The sequence below is a fragment of the Stomoxys calcitrans genome, chromosome 1, assembly GCF_963082655.1.
Source record: "Stomoxys calcitrans chromosome 1, idStoCalc2.1, whole genome shotgun sequence".
Classification (NCBI taxonomy): domain Eukaryota; kingdom Metazoa; phylum Arthropoda; class Insecta; order Diptera; family Muscidae; genus Stomoxys; species Stomoxys calcitrans.
Genome location: NC_081552.1, coordinates 167,977,297 through 167,992,707, shown reverse-complemented (window position 1 = coordinate 167,992,707; position 15,411 = coordinate 167,977,297). Strand labels below are relative to the sequence as shown.

General features: G+C 35.6%; 1 protein-coding gene across 1 annotated transcript; it reads right to left on the bottom strand.

The window, feature by feature from the left end:
- Window positions 1-9,035: 9,035 nt before the first annotated feature.
- LOC106085459 (uncharacterized) lies at window positions 9,036-12,153 on the bottom strand. Its single transcript, XM_059370998.1, has 2 exons — window positions 11,779-12,153; window positions 9,036-9,295 (listed from the first exon to the last, which is right to left on the bottom strand). The coding sequence occupies exons 1-2, from the start codon at window positions 12,061-12,063 to the stop codon at window positions 9,113-9,115; spliced, it is 468 nt and encodes a 155-aa protein (XP_059226981.1). The 5' UTR covers window positions 12,064-12,153; the 3' UTR covers window positions 9,036-9,112.
- Between the last annotated feature and the right edge of the window lie 3,258 nt (window positions 12,154-15,411).

Genomic DNA, 15,411 nt, shown 5'->3' with positions numbered 1-15,411 from the left:
ACATTTGATTTTTTTGGGTTTATTTGGCCAAAATCATGGCGGAACAATTAAAGGTGGTTTCATTTGTACAACATGGTACAATATGGTAAAATCCGCCATCTTGTCATCAAGCTGATCGCCCTTTTGCCAACACACACAAAGAAATGTGTGTGCCTGTGCGTATATGTGTGCGTACATGAGCAGAGAATATGCGAGAAAGAAAATGACAACAAAGAGAATGCATACTAAAATCGGACATCTTAATACCTTCAGCTGTTAACAGTTGTTCGCGTGAGATCACCTTTTTAAATCCGCCTTGGGCCAAAATATTGTCATTTACATATAAAAATTATTATGGCACCAATCAATTTATAAGCTACTTATGTGCATGTATACCAGAGAAATGCATGAGACTTTAAATTTGACACTCAAATGCCATTATCAAACAAATGTTAGCTAGAAACGCACTTCATATGACAATAGAGCAAGAGTTGATCGAACATTTCAGCAATCGTTCAGTGGATGTGCTTTTCAATTTGAGTGACGGACTTCGTATGGCACTACTCAGATGAGTGCCATGTGAAGCCAAAGCAAGCAGAGGAATGGCAAAGACACATAGATCAGCAATGTTCAGCCCTTCAAGTTAGCGTTGATGCGAAGTCACAAAAAAAATTTCTTTAGTCAGAAAAAATTTTATCGAAACTTTTGTCTTGGGGAAATTATTATCAAAATTTTATCGTTTTAGAGAAAATATCAAAATTTTGTCTTTAAAGTAAATTTTTAGGAGTTTTAAAATGGTGGTCCTCTCGTTGAAGATTTGGTAGGTTTTTTTTTGAACATTTTGGTCGGAAATTATTTTCTGTTGTGGCAACACTGCACGCATTATTATTCTCTTTGTTTCAGTCCATGGCGAAACAATTTAAGGTGGTCTCATTTGTACAACAACCTCAAATCATATGATGCAATCTGCCATCTTGTCATCAAGTTGATCGACGTTTTGCCAACGTACACAAAGCAATTTGTGTGCGTGTGTGTATACGTGTGCGAAAAATAAAAGAGAAAATGGGGGAAAGAAGATAACAACAAAGAGAATGCAAACAAAAATCTGACATCTTAATACCGTCAAACAGGCCGGCTGTTGACACTGTTCGCGTGAGACCACATTTTTAATTTAATTTTTCTTTGCCACTTTTACCCAAGCCATAACAAAGCACGTACAATAATGTCGACGGTCATTTTGAAAGATAGCTGTGTGTGTGTCATCAATTGCGAACCATGTGAGCCTCGTGAGTATTGCTCAACATTTAAAATACGACCAGCAAAAACACTTAGTTGCTCAACGAATCATAAAATGGCATTTCATGTTTTGATGGTTGAGAGTCGTAAGCGTCAACAATTGCTGGTATAAGATGTGAGCGTGTCATTCTGTTCGCGTACATTTCCAGTAAAAATTTCCAGGAGAGTAAGAACCATTTCACTCTCTTTAAAAATTTTGCAAGCAATAGTACACGAACGACTTCCAGTGGAAATCTGCAGAAAAACAGCTGATTTTTGGTTGGTTTTTTATTTGCTTGCTTGGAAAATTTTTTTTAAATAAAAAATGCTGGCGATACTTATGAGGTATTGGGTTGCCCAAAAAGTAATTGCGGATTTTTTAAAAGAAAGTAAATGCATTTTTAATAAAACTTAGAATGAACTTTAATCAAATATACTTTTTTTACACTTTTTTTCTAAAGCAAGCTAAAAGTAACAGCTGATAACTGACAGAAGAAAGAATGCAATTACAGAGTCACAAGCTGTGAAAAAATTTGTCAACGCCGACTATATGAAAAATCCGCAATTACTTTTTGGGCAACTCAATATTTTCCATAGATAGATAGATAGATAGATAGATAGATTTTATTTTGTTTTCTTTAAACATTACAATTCAAATTTCTATATACTGTTTGATTAAGATAACAAAATGTAAATGTAATTAGTTAATGACAATAACTTTAAATAGTTGTCTGTCAATACCATATTTGTTTTAATTTGTGCTGTTAAATAGCTAAATTTAGTATGTTTGCGTAACATTACGTTTAGATATATACATTTTATAAGCCATAAAGTTAACGTAAAATTTTATAAAGTGTAAAGTTAAGGAAAAAATTTACATATTCTTTTTTTTTTTTTTTTTTTTTTTTTTTTTTTTTTTTTTTTTTTTTTTTTTTTTTTTTTTTTTTCAAAATTGTTCTCGATTTATGTAGTTCCGATATCTCAAAGCATTGCTAACATAATTATATAATCCATCCCACCCACAATAAAAAGTTCCATTTAAAATTTGTATTAGCTGTACATCATCTAGATAGGCAGTTCCAAAATGCCGTACCCTAAATTCTTGTAATACTGGACATCTGGCTATGAAATGTTGCAAGTTTTCGACTTCTCTCAAGTTACACAATGTACATTGGTGTCTCGCTGCGTTTCTAAAAACGTTTCCATTCAGTGGAAGTACATCTGCCCTTGTTTTCATTATAATAGCAATTTTGTCCAGTTTCCAAACATCTTGCATGTATTCAATCCCGATTTCTGGATTCAAAAAACGATAAAATCTGCTTTCACTTGCTCTTGCTCTATCTATTTTCTCTGTATAGCTTTTCCTTTTGAGATTATTTACAAGTATAGTTGTGGTTGTAGACCAATCTTGCGCTGTTCTGAATAGATTTTCAATTGGAACGTTAGTGCTTTCGGACCAAGATTTCAGTGCCAAGGCCCAGAAAATTTGTTTGTTCCATATTTTTATAGAAAGCTTATGCGGGAGTCTGTTATTATCGTAAAGGAATAAAGTTTTATATATATAATCCATATGTAGTTTCAATGTGTAAAAGTGGTTGTCAGGTACATCGGTCTCTAAAGATAATATATAATTTGGTATATGTTTTGGTTGCTTTAAAACCTTTTTCAAAAAGTACCTTTGTAGTTCATCTACTTCTTCAAACCAGTTGTACCCCCACACCTGGGCTGCATATGACTGTGTGGTTTTGCACACACTCTGGAAAATTTTCCATTTCGATATAAGGGATACATTTGAGTTATTGATCAGATTTTCCCAAGCTGCGTTTATACAAATCTTCGCTCGTTTGTTTCTTTGTTCTGCATGCTTAGTAAAACTCATTTTTGGAGTTAGAAGGACTCCAAGGTAGCAGTATTCGTTCACCACTTCAATTTCTTCATTGAGGTATTTCCATCTCTCCCTTGAAGATAACCGTCCTCCATTTCGAAACACCATTATCTTGGATTTTTGCAAATTTACCACCATATTCCATCTACTACAATAGTTTTCTAAATTCCATATCATTTTTCGAAATACTTCAATATCATCAGCTAGTATGACGATGTCATCAGCGTACAGTAGTACCCGAATATTTAATTCGTCTAGCACTAACCCTCCTTCCAACCAGTCGTGTATATCATTTAAATACAGAGTGAACAGTAAAGGCGACAGCAAACACCCTTGTCTAACTCCTGTATAAGTATTAAAATGTTGCGATACATTATCTCCAGTCCAAACTACCGATTTAGTGTTTTGGTATATGTTTTGTATTAAATAAACCATCTTTGTTGAGATTCCGATTTCATGCAATTTATAGATTAAAAGTTGCCTGGGTACCATATCAAATGCGGCTGAAAAATCGACGAAAAATGCGTACACTTTCTTTCTTTCAGATAACTTGCAGTGGACGATTGATGCCAGGTTGTAAACATTGTCTACGGTTGAGTATCCTGGTCTAAAGCCTGCTTGAAATTCTTTTAATATATTATAATCACTAATCCATTTCTTTAGTCTATTATTTACAATTCCCATAAAAATCTTGGCCATTGTATTCATAAAAGAGATGCCTCTATAATTACTTGGGGTGTTTATATCGCCCTTTTTGTATATAGGAAATATTACCGACTCTTGCATGATGTTATCTAGCTGTCCTGATTCATAAATTCGATTATATTGACGTGCTAGCTCTGTAAGAAATTGTTGTGATGAATATTTCAAAAACTCATACGGCACCCTGTCCATTCCTGGCGCCTTATTTTCTTTCGTTTCGTTTAAAACATCTTGAATTTCACGTACATCTATTTCTCTATCCAGTTCAATATTTGTTCTTTTCAGTACGGCATATTCAATGTTATTTGCAAACTGTGGTTTATTTAATAGCATATTGAAATATATCTTAAAATCCTCAGCAGAAATACTGCTACCGATTTTATGTTTTTGTCCTCTTATCTGTTTTGCAAGTATCCACCATTGTTTTACATCTGTGGTGTTGCAGATTTTAGCTTCTAACTCTCTGGCATACTCCAATTTCCTTTCTTTACATGTTTTCTTGTACGTCTTAACCGCATTCAGATAAGTTTCTTTGTAAACGTCAATTTATTGACCCGAGAGTGAAAAGGCTAGAAGAGGAGCCATTCGTATATCCGTGACCTCCGTGCCGCTGGACAGCCATCACAAATTACCGTGCAATCCCATGGCAGCCGGTTGTACGTACCGCATTCAGTGTACAATGCACTGCTACAACAACAACCGTGCGCGAGGGTACGAATGTCATCCGTTGCGTCAAGTCGCGCAAAGCGCTGGTTCCAGACAGAATCTCTACACTGATGATGAAGAGTCTGGATCTGCTTGGAGTCGATTACCTTACAACTGTCCTCAGCCTATCTGAACACTATTATAGAACCCGATGTTTGGAGGATGGGCAGTCTGGTCCCGCTACTGAAACCTGAAAAGGACACGAGCAAGAGGGAGTCGTACAGACCGATTCTCATTAGTAGCCAAGACGCATAAAGGACTACTCCTCCCGCTCCTCTCGTCGGACAATTTCCATTCGCCGAGCATCAGCATGCAATTCGAAGGCTGCATAGGACTACAACTGCTTTACATGACATCACCGCATACAAAAGTGCACTTGTTGTGCAGACAAAGAGACAAAGAGACGTTGGACTAACAATCTAATGCTTTTGGATGTTGTGGATAGATAAATTGCTACGACCACGGATGTGAGGCTAAGGGACAATTTGTTATCATATCATGTCATAGATATCTGTATCCGTTCACAATTGGCAGACTAATTTTCACTAATTTTTTCTAATCCCACTTTGCGTCGCTTGTTTAACGGCCCAGCTAGACCCACTCAATCCCATGGCAGCATCTTCCCTCCTTTACAAATTCGAAGGAACGGTGTTGGTTTCATCGTAGCTCTCTGATGAGGATGATTCCATCAAAATGATTAAGAAACCGATAATTGCTCCTTTCTTGATGTCTGAAAGTATACAATGTTTTAATTTGTCAAGATTTTCCAAATAAATTCGCAAATTTTTGTTAAATTACAACTTCATTTGTTTAATTTTCAATACCTGAACACTAGCTGCTGCCATAAATCTTCATTAAAAGTAAATAAAAATGAAACGATTTTAATAATTACCAATAAACAACATTTATATTTTTTACTTACTTCTGCCTTTTTGATCCATTTTGGCGTTAGCTTTTTTATTTTCATGTAACGGCTGCTTTTCATAAAACAGCTGACCTTTACAAAACATCTTCTCAAAGTTGCAAATTTCTGCTGGCAAAAAAGTCCCAATAAAAATTTGCAGGTGCTCTATTTTCTAACTGTCAAAATTTGCTCTCCCTCGCGCTCTCTTCTGCTGGCAAATAAAGTACGCGAACGACTTTCAGTAAAAATTTGTGCAAATTTGCAAAAAAATTTTAAATCCCGAACACAGCTATTACTTAGTGCAGATTTATTATTAACGTCAGTTTTCACAGTAAAACTGCAAAAATCTGTGAAACAATTTATTTTGTTGTATTAGTTTCTTAATTGAGCGTGGATGAAGCGTTTTTCAACTTGAGCCAACATGATAAAAAAAGGAATTTTCGTCGCATTCGCTTTGCATTTTCGTTCATTTTCTTTTAAATAAATAACAATTGTTAGCAAATATAGCTCATCCACTTTTATTTTTCGTGATAACACTACGCTAACAATACAATTTACAGTAATAATGCTTGTGGTAAAACATATGATGATGGTAGTGTTGCCTTTATGTGTTTTTATTAAAAAAAATGTTTTTTGAGGATTTCTACAATAAGGGTTGGAATCAGGATCAGTTGCCAGCCAAGAAAATTATTTCCTACCAAAATTTAAGAAAAATCCTACAAAATCCGACCAAAACCTACCAAATGTTATACAAGCCAAAAATACTGTATGTTTTTATACCCACTACCGAAGAGTTGGTAATTTTGCTTTTCCAACTTTCATACATCAAATTCTACATTTTTAATCCTACAAGGTATGCATACATGTTGGTCCATCTATTTTTGAAATCACTCTACAGCCTAAGGTTCAAAGATCAACTTTATTTTGATATAGCTCTCTTTATACCGATCTCCCGGTAAGAAATCTTGCGTTCATAAAAGTCTAAGGTATTTTGTCCCCGAATTCAATTAACAACCCAAGGCGGATTTAACGGATGATCTCATTTATATAACAATCACAAATCATATAGTCTAATCCGAGATTTTGTCATCAAGCTGATGCACTAAACCGACATTGTCCTCAACACAAGCAAAGAGACTTGCGCTCGTATGTGTGTACGTATGCCCGTAATATGAGAGAAGAAAAACGTGCAAAAAATGGACTGGTTTGCTCTGAATGTAAACAAAGAACTGTCATCTTAATAAACTGGCTGGCTGTTCTCAGCAGTCTACGTAAGAATAACTGTGCCGAGTTTTGAAAATCGAAATGTTCTACCACACAGAATTGCGCGATACATGGACCCCTTAACATCTTGACCAGATCTGACCACATTTGTATTCAGCTGTCATATAGCCCCTTTTTCGGATTGAAGGCATTTAACACACAAAAACCGCAGTAACAGTGTTTTACCCCTCGACATCCAAGGTTCATTCTTAACGAAGAAGCAGGAACAAAAAAAGTTGAAATAATTTTAAGTTATCCGCGGCATTTTTTCAGTAATTAACTTTATGTTGGAAAAACCTACCAAATATTAAAATTTATTTTTGGTTTGATTTTGCAATAAATCTAAATGTGAAATGCTTGTTTACACAGATGTTATTTTTTTCGAAGATCTTAAAACAAAGTTTTATTTGATCCGATATTCTATACACAAGCAACAAAGCGGTGTTGAAATGATGAAAATACAACTTTAAAACGCTTTTGAAGAAGATAAATTGTAAAACTAAGTTTATTTCTAAAACCACTTTGACATATTTGCATATGCGGCATTTGCAAATCAAGGTAGTTTCTTTGGGGATAAATTTTTGTTGTTTTTCTAATGACACTACCTCTTAATTGTACCATGGGTTGCAAGGCGGATTTAAGGAGCACTTAAAAACAATTGATCTAGTGTTATATTGATACAATTGTGTTTTATTAATTTTAAGGTTTCTAGTTTAATTTCCGTTATTTTAAACTTCTAATTATAATAGTTTTCTTACACATTGTTTCTAGTATTCCCTAGAATTTCTTTATTTTTTCTTGTTGTTATTCTTCTTTTGGACTTTTGGTCTGCCCGGTTTGCGTGTACCACCACCGTGTTTGTCTTCAAACGGGACACGGGATAACTATAAGCACCACACAGGCTGGAACTTTGAGCTCCGTCTTGTGTGGTGTCCATCGATATCACGGGAAGCTTAGCTGAAATTTACCGGGCGCGTACACAGGTTGTGGATGGTGGAAAGCTCAGTTTTTATGCGGATTAGCTGCGAATGCGGCCGCGGCCAGTCATCAATTTTCGAGAGGAGTCTCAGTGAGGAGTCAGGTGGCACTGGCTCTTAATTAAATACTGGGATAAATGTGCAATTCCACAAAATTGGGTATTCTCGAAACATCGATGTGGCCAGCAAGAAGTATATGAGGCAGTGGCACAACGCAACGCGAGGGAGCCTTCGGATTTCCGGATTTAATGGCTCGATGATCTGTTTCCCTGTTTTTTATGTATATTTATTGGAAAAGTACGCGAACAGACCTATTAAGATCGTAGTTATATAATGATACGCACCAAGATATATTCATTTACAGGTTGTGCCCGTTGCCAAACAACAATATATTGAGTGCACTATCTGTCAAAATCAGTGATTAGTGCAACTCTAATTTTGTGTATGCAACAAGTTCGCGCCATTTTTCGGTGTTTGTATGTGGCATGGTTCTTAACTATAAAACACACATACAACCCAAACTCGTTGATAGATAGTGCACTTCGCGAGAAAAATTGTACTCAGCTGTTTACGGTACACTACCTGGTAATTATGGCATGGTACGCACCATGGCGAAAAAATTAAAGGTGGTCTTATTTGTACAACAAATACAAATCATATGGTGCAATCTGCCATCTTGCCATCAAGCTTATCGACGTTTTACCAACACACACAAAGAAAATTTTGTGCGTGTGTTTATATGTGTGCATACATGAGTTTAGAATATGCGAGAAAGAAGATGACAACAATGATTTAAAAAGGTGGTCACGCGAACAGCTGTTAACAGCCGGCCAGGTTTGACGGTATTAAGATGACAGATTTTTGTTTGCATTCCATTGTTGTTATCGTCTTTCTCGCATATTCTCTGCTCATGTACGCACGCTCATACAAATTTCTTTGTGTGAGTGTGAGTATACACGTGTTGGCAAAACGTTGATCAGCTTGATGGCAAAATGGCGGATTGCACCATATGATCTGTAGTTGTTGTACAAATGAGACCACCTTTAATTGTTTCGACATGCGTACCTGCAAACGAAATTTTCGATAACGGTACCGGTAATGAAAATTTTGTTAAGGATATGTCAATACATTTCTTATGGTATCGAAAATGTAGCCAGAGGAGCATACTGCAAAATAAAAATTATAAAATTGTACTCAGCTGATCGCATGATCAGTCGGAACGACAACATGACAACCACTTCTCTCGTTTTTAGTTACGATGACGTGAAGTCATCGGATCCGCTATCGGATAATTCGATTGTCAGACCGATTTCGATATTATAATAGGTATTCAGAGAATCTTGCATTTTGAGATGAAAAATATTTTTTATAGTAGGTATATATAATATAAATTTAAAGAAATATACATATGTGTGCTAAATATTAGGATTTTTCACAAAAAATCGCTTCATTCGGTTTAAACACAGTTATGAAAAAAAAACCATCACGTGGAACCGGTTGTTTTATTAAAAATGATCCTTTGTCAGGTAATGTGGCAAACAATTCCGTTATGTAAAATCCTTTTTCATCATCGGTCAGAGTAATGTTTTCTTTTGGATCTCTAGGCTGTAAAGAAACAATGAGTTTAAAATAAGTAATAAGTTGCCTCCAAAGCAAATAGTTCATTAATTTCTAAATATGTGCGTTAACTTCATTACGAATTTCCACAAAGATTTTGAAGCAAGGGTAAGCGAGACAAATGTATAAGTTTCATTTACAGAAATTTTACTCCTCCATAACAATTTAACGTTGACCATCATCAGATTGATATTTTCTGATGAATGTTAGGGTTAACAAAACACAAAATAAATGTGCCTCAGGTTTCGTAATTGTGAATTCACTTAATTTTATTTATTTCTTATGAAATTTAGTGCGATATTTTCTACTGTAAAGTCTAACATAATTATGACCCGAATGTGGCCATAACCTGCCTACATCCTATATAAGCCTTTTGACTTCTTAAGCACTTAAAATTCTTTTACAAAATTGAAAAAAAAAAAAAATCAATGGGAATTCTTGTTTTTGACTTTCCATTATCTTTTGATAACGAAAAGCCTTTTATTTCTATCATAACCATATTTTAAAGATCTGAGGCATTCAATATCTATAACAAATCCGATCCAGATGGATCGATACATATGTAGAGCACTTACATAATCCGATGTCACTATTTATAAAACTGTTGAAGCACTAAAAGTTTAACATTACTCCGAAGTGCTGTTGCTATCGCATAAGAGTTTTTCTAACATAAAGAACATTAAGCTCTATTTATAACCAATGTAAATAAAGTGCTTTCATGTTATTCCCTATCGTATAGATATGCGGCTCAAATAGCTAGTCCATAGTAAAACTGTTATTGTAACTGTATCCGCCCAAAATTTGAGGCAATAAGCATCTGACATTTGCCTTCCAATAGAAAACACTAAACAAAGGTCTAAAGCCGGACAATACATTGCAATGGAATCTCAATAAACAAAAATAATAAAAAAAAACGGTAACTACATTTTATTTTGCTACTTCACAGCAGAAGGAAGAAACTTGACTTATGCCTTTTTTCAATATTTATAAATCCGTTATTTGCAATTGTATCCACCTGAAATTTTGAGGGAATGTGCATCTGACATTTGTCTTCCAGAATAAAAAAACGCCATTTCGTTAAAAATTGCATTGGGCCCATGCCATAAATACTAGGTAGTGTACCGTAAACAGCTGAGAAACATTATTTCGCGCGAAGTGTACTATCTGCCAATGAGTTTTGGTTGTGTGTGTATTATAGTTAAGAACCATGGCATACGCAAACAACGAAAAATGGCGCGAACTAGTATCTTACTCAATAGGTCTGTTCGCGTATTTTTCCAGTAAAAGTTTGTGGGAGAGTTAGTACAGCCTTTACTCTCTTTTGGTATTTATTTGAATTAAACACATGTTTTTCATAAAACAGCTGTTCGATGCTCCAAATTTGGGCTGGGAAAAAATATTCAGTAGAAATTTGAAAGCTCTCAATTACCAAACTCTCAATTTAGCTAGCTTTCACGCACTCTCCCTCTCTCTTCTGCTGGCGAATAAAGTACGCGAACGATTTCCAGTAAAAATTTTTTCAAATTTGCATAAATTTTTGAGTATACGAACACACTTATGTTTGTTGTTGGGCAACTGCCACTACCTGTAAATGAATATATCTTAGCATACACTTTGCATTTAGAATTCGTCTGAAGCGGACGCTTCGGGATTCGATGCTTAGTCATCGTTATACACAGTACAGTTATAACTGTACATTGGTTTTAATTCTGTATTTTTAATACACGTGTTTTAATTTACAGTTGGTGGGGACACCAACTTCGGAAGTACAACCTGGCATATAGAGTCGTACTCTGCCATTTCGATTAAAGTCCAAAAAAAAAAAATATCTTAGCATAGCGAAACAATTAAAGGTGGTCTCATTTGTACAACAACCATAAACCATATGGTGTAATCTGCCATCTTGCCATCAAGCTGATCGTCGTTTTGCCAACACACGCAAACAAATACATGTGCGTGGCTATAACAGTTGGTCGCGCGAGACCACCTTTTAAAATCCACCTTGATATCTTGGTTAGGCCTTAATTATTAATTAATTAAGCCATCGATATACAATACATTAGGTCCGTTTTCGTACTTTCTAGTCTAGGCAAATTTATACAAGGAAAAGTCTTGGCCCATCTGATGAAATTTTCTAACTCAAGAGTTGTATGCAAATGTGAAAAAAGGAACAAAATGTGATAAAGTTGTAAAATCCAAACCAAGCATTTGACGTTCTAGTGAGATTTGGAAACAACTCTGGAGTTGGACAATTTCATCAGCTGGGCAAGTGAGCCAATCTTTTTGCTTTTACTCTCTTTTGCTATTTATTTTTCAAAAAACATCTGTTTGATACTTGAGCAAAATTGTCGGTGTAAGGTAATTGAGAGCTTGCAAATTTTTGCTGCATTTTTTTTTCAGCAGCAATTTGCAGCCTCAAACAGATGTTTTTTGACAAAGCTCAACGCGATTATTAATTAATTGAAACATACCAAAAGCTTCTTTAATACCATCAATGATCCGTTAAAATTATCTGGCAAACTGTTAAAGGGTTCCGCTTTGAATATGTTAGTATCCGCTACAAAATATTCAATAAAGTTATTTCGTAGTCTTCTCTCATCAATGGACCCATTTGATTTCTTTAATTTTGTTATCCATTGGTTTACTATGTATTTTTCACGAAAATCGTAATTTGGCATTATTTTACTGAAGCCACACAACCCATTTGCAAATTGCGTTTCAAGATATTCAATTTCGTTTTTTTCCTCTTCAGACATGATTTGAAATATTGTACAAGTGAATTTAAGTGATTTAAAATCTAATTTACAATATACATATATGTATGTACGTTTGTATATCAGAATTGAAATGCAGACTTTAATGTCAAAAGAAAAAACATCAAATTATTTTCCGTTAAAAAAAAAAACAAGTAAGTACGGACGAATGTCATGCAAAGCCGACGTTTTGATACCTTACACCAAGGGAATATAAGTACAAAGTATGCACTTCGAATGAAGCCAGCAAAAACAATAGTTTAATAGCTTTATCCAAATTTGAAACGATAGCTACGAAATTCACCAACAACGTCAAAAATTAAAAAAATAATCCAGTATCCCAAATTTCGTGAATATTTGTTTGAAAATGTCCACATTGTCAAAGTCTAGATCCCATGAACTTATGTGTATGGGAGCTATATTTAAATTTGTACCGGTTTCTACTATATTAAAAGGCTCCGTCTCTAGCTACGACCCAACCAGATTTTTTTTTTGTCGTTTTTCAAGAGTGAAATTTGTCATATACTTTCAATCTAACTATTAATTATAAAATCATGGGGCCTTTATTATTGATTTTTCACATTCGATCATTTTACCCATTCATTTCTCTGACATTCATTCTAAATTTATGAGAAAAATTGCACTTTGTTGACAAAAGTTAAACTTTTAAAAATTTTTGAGAAATAAAAAGAATAGAGATATCTTATTTATAAGGCAGATGAAAAGGTCCTAAAAAAATAAATACTGCCCAAATTTGTAAATTTAGCAAATTGGCTATGGAGGCTACAAAAATTTGTGCGAGAAATGTTTTGCATGAGGTTAGGGGACAAATAAAGTAAAAAACAGCATAAGCACAAATGGCGGATCTGGAAATTCCCTATTTTGTAGGACATATAGCACTCGTTTAAGCTAACAAATGTTATTAAAAGTTGCTCTTTGCAAAGAACAAGTTAAAACATTTAAGATGGTTTTTTTTAAGAAGACTAATCAATCAAAACTTTGGATCAAAAATTTAATATTTTCCATTTTCTGATCTTCAAACTGTGTAACTTTTAACTGAATAATAGGATGTGGACACTCTGCGGCAGAGTAAATGTAAACTTTGTAGGGTAATCAAAAAACCTTGTTCCTAAAACCTAACTATCTAAAACGATTTTTTTTAAAACCGTTTATGTTTTTGAGATTTTTAAACCAGTTATTTTTTCATTAAAGTAAACCCTTTTAAAAATGTATAAATAATCTTAGATTGACTCGAAAGTTGAGAATAAAATGTTCTCTGACGACAAAATTTCCATGAAATTTTCTAAAAACAAAATAACAATGAAATTTTCTATAAGGGCAATTAAGAACATTTTCTCTTAAGACAAAATTTCAATAAAAAAATATCCTAAGATAAAATATTGATCAAATTTACTTATTTTTTTTCCAACTTTTCAATGAAGATTTGATGATATTTTTCTTTGATAAAATTTTTCCAAAGTCTTTTTTTTCAACTCTTATTAATAAAAAAGTTTTGATAACATTTTTTAAGACAAAATTTCGATAAAAATTTCCAAGGAACAAATTTCAATTAAATTTTCTATAGGACAAAAATTCGATTCCTTTGGATGGAAACGAGCTTGCTCTTATACAAGAGCTTGACGAGGATCGCCACCTCCACATGAAAATGTGGCTACAACAACAATAACCTATACTTGGTATGTTTCCTCCTCTACGAGCTTGCTCATAAAAGCTCGTTCCGATTAGACAGTAACCTTTGGATGGAAACGAGCTTGCTCTTATACAAGAGCTTGACGAGGATCGCCACCTCCACATGAAAATGTGGCTACAACAACAATAACCTATACTTGGTATGTTTCCTCCTCTACGAGCTTGCTCATAAAAGCTCGTTCCGGTCCATAGTACCGATCGCCGCGGGAACGTTATGGCTATTTGGTTATTTAAATCCGCCAATAATTCGCAACCTGTGGACGCTCCCGGTAGCTCTCAGCTGAGCTATTCGTAATGACGATAGGTTGGGTTTAAGTGGCAGTCTGCCATCAGACTCACTTAGACGTTTTCGTCCATTGTAATACCATAGGAACAGAAGAAGGAAGATACCTTATAGTTCCTACCGTTGATCCATCCAGATCGCTTTAAAAAGCCTAATAACTTGCGAATGTTCCATCCGCTAAATCAGACAGGTTCTCAAAGAAATGAGAACTCCTTCTGACTGCTAGTGCGGGACACACACGCAGAAGGTGTTCTATAATCTCTTCTTCTTCGATGTCCTCACAGCTTCTGCAAATGTCGTTGCAGGCAACCTTCATTCTGTCAGCATGTTTTCCGATTAGACAGTAACCTTTCATGACGGACACAATGACTGAGACTTCATGACAGCAAATCAGTAGACCTCTTCAAATCTAGATGAGGCCACATAGTTTTGGAATGCTCACAGCTCCCTCTTTCTGACCATCTATCATCCGTTGCTCTTCGGGCCTGGGGCTGAAAACTTAGCTTACATGTCGCTAGAGGCATACCCACAGATTCCAGTGTCCCTGGAGTGTGTAAGGTAGTTCCTAGTCTCGCAAGCTCGTCTGCTTTAGAATTCCCTGGGATATCTCTGTGGCCCGGCACCCAGAACAGGTGAATTTTGAACTGTTCAGCTATCTCGTTGAAAGATCTGCGACAGTTGATGTCGGTTTTTGTGTTCAAAAATATGTTTTCCATGGATCTAATGGCTGCCTGGCTGTCTGAGAAGATATTTATGCCATTCGTCGTAATGACATCATATCGTAGCCATTCCACCACTTCCTTAATTGCAGGGAACTCCACTTGATGCACACTGCAATGGTCGGGTAACCATTTCGATATGACCAGTTCTAAATTTTTAGAGTACACACCAAAGCCCACCTGTTCGTCTAGTTTGGAACCATTCGTATGGTTGTTGTTGTAACAGTTTATTGTGTTCTATCTTTCGTCTGCTTGATTCTGTTGAGTGTCAAGACCCAGGAACTCTGCGACTAAGATGGGATGCGTCCACAGGGATCTGGGTCTGAGTCGAGTAGGTCTGGCCGGGCAGTTAAACAGGTGACGTGTAGCGTGCGGTCCCTGGTTACAATCGGGACATACAGCTTGCACGTCGACATCAATTCTAGCACTGTGGGAATTGAGGCGGCTGCATCTGCCGGAACGTAATTGAGCCAGAACCACTCTGGTTTGCCGGGGGAGGTCGATTTCTTCGGGTGCAATGGGTGGCGGTCGTTCTCCAAGGACTACATTCACCCGGTAGCCATTTACCGCATCTGCTACCGTGTCTGCATGAATGTTGTTTAGACACGCTTGATATGCCACTTGATCTAGAGGTTGTCT

Bases quoted from the DNA above. Each gene is read 5' to 3' on its own strand.
- LOC106085459 (XM_059370998.1), bottom strand. From the start codon at position 12,063: ATGTCTGAAGAGGAAAAAAACGAAATTGAATATCTTGAAACGCAATTT. The intron at 9,296-11,778 runs GTATGTTTCAAT...GTTTCTTTACAG, and splicing joins TGGTATTAAAGAAGCTTTTG to CCTAGAGATCCAAAAGAAAA.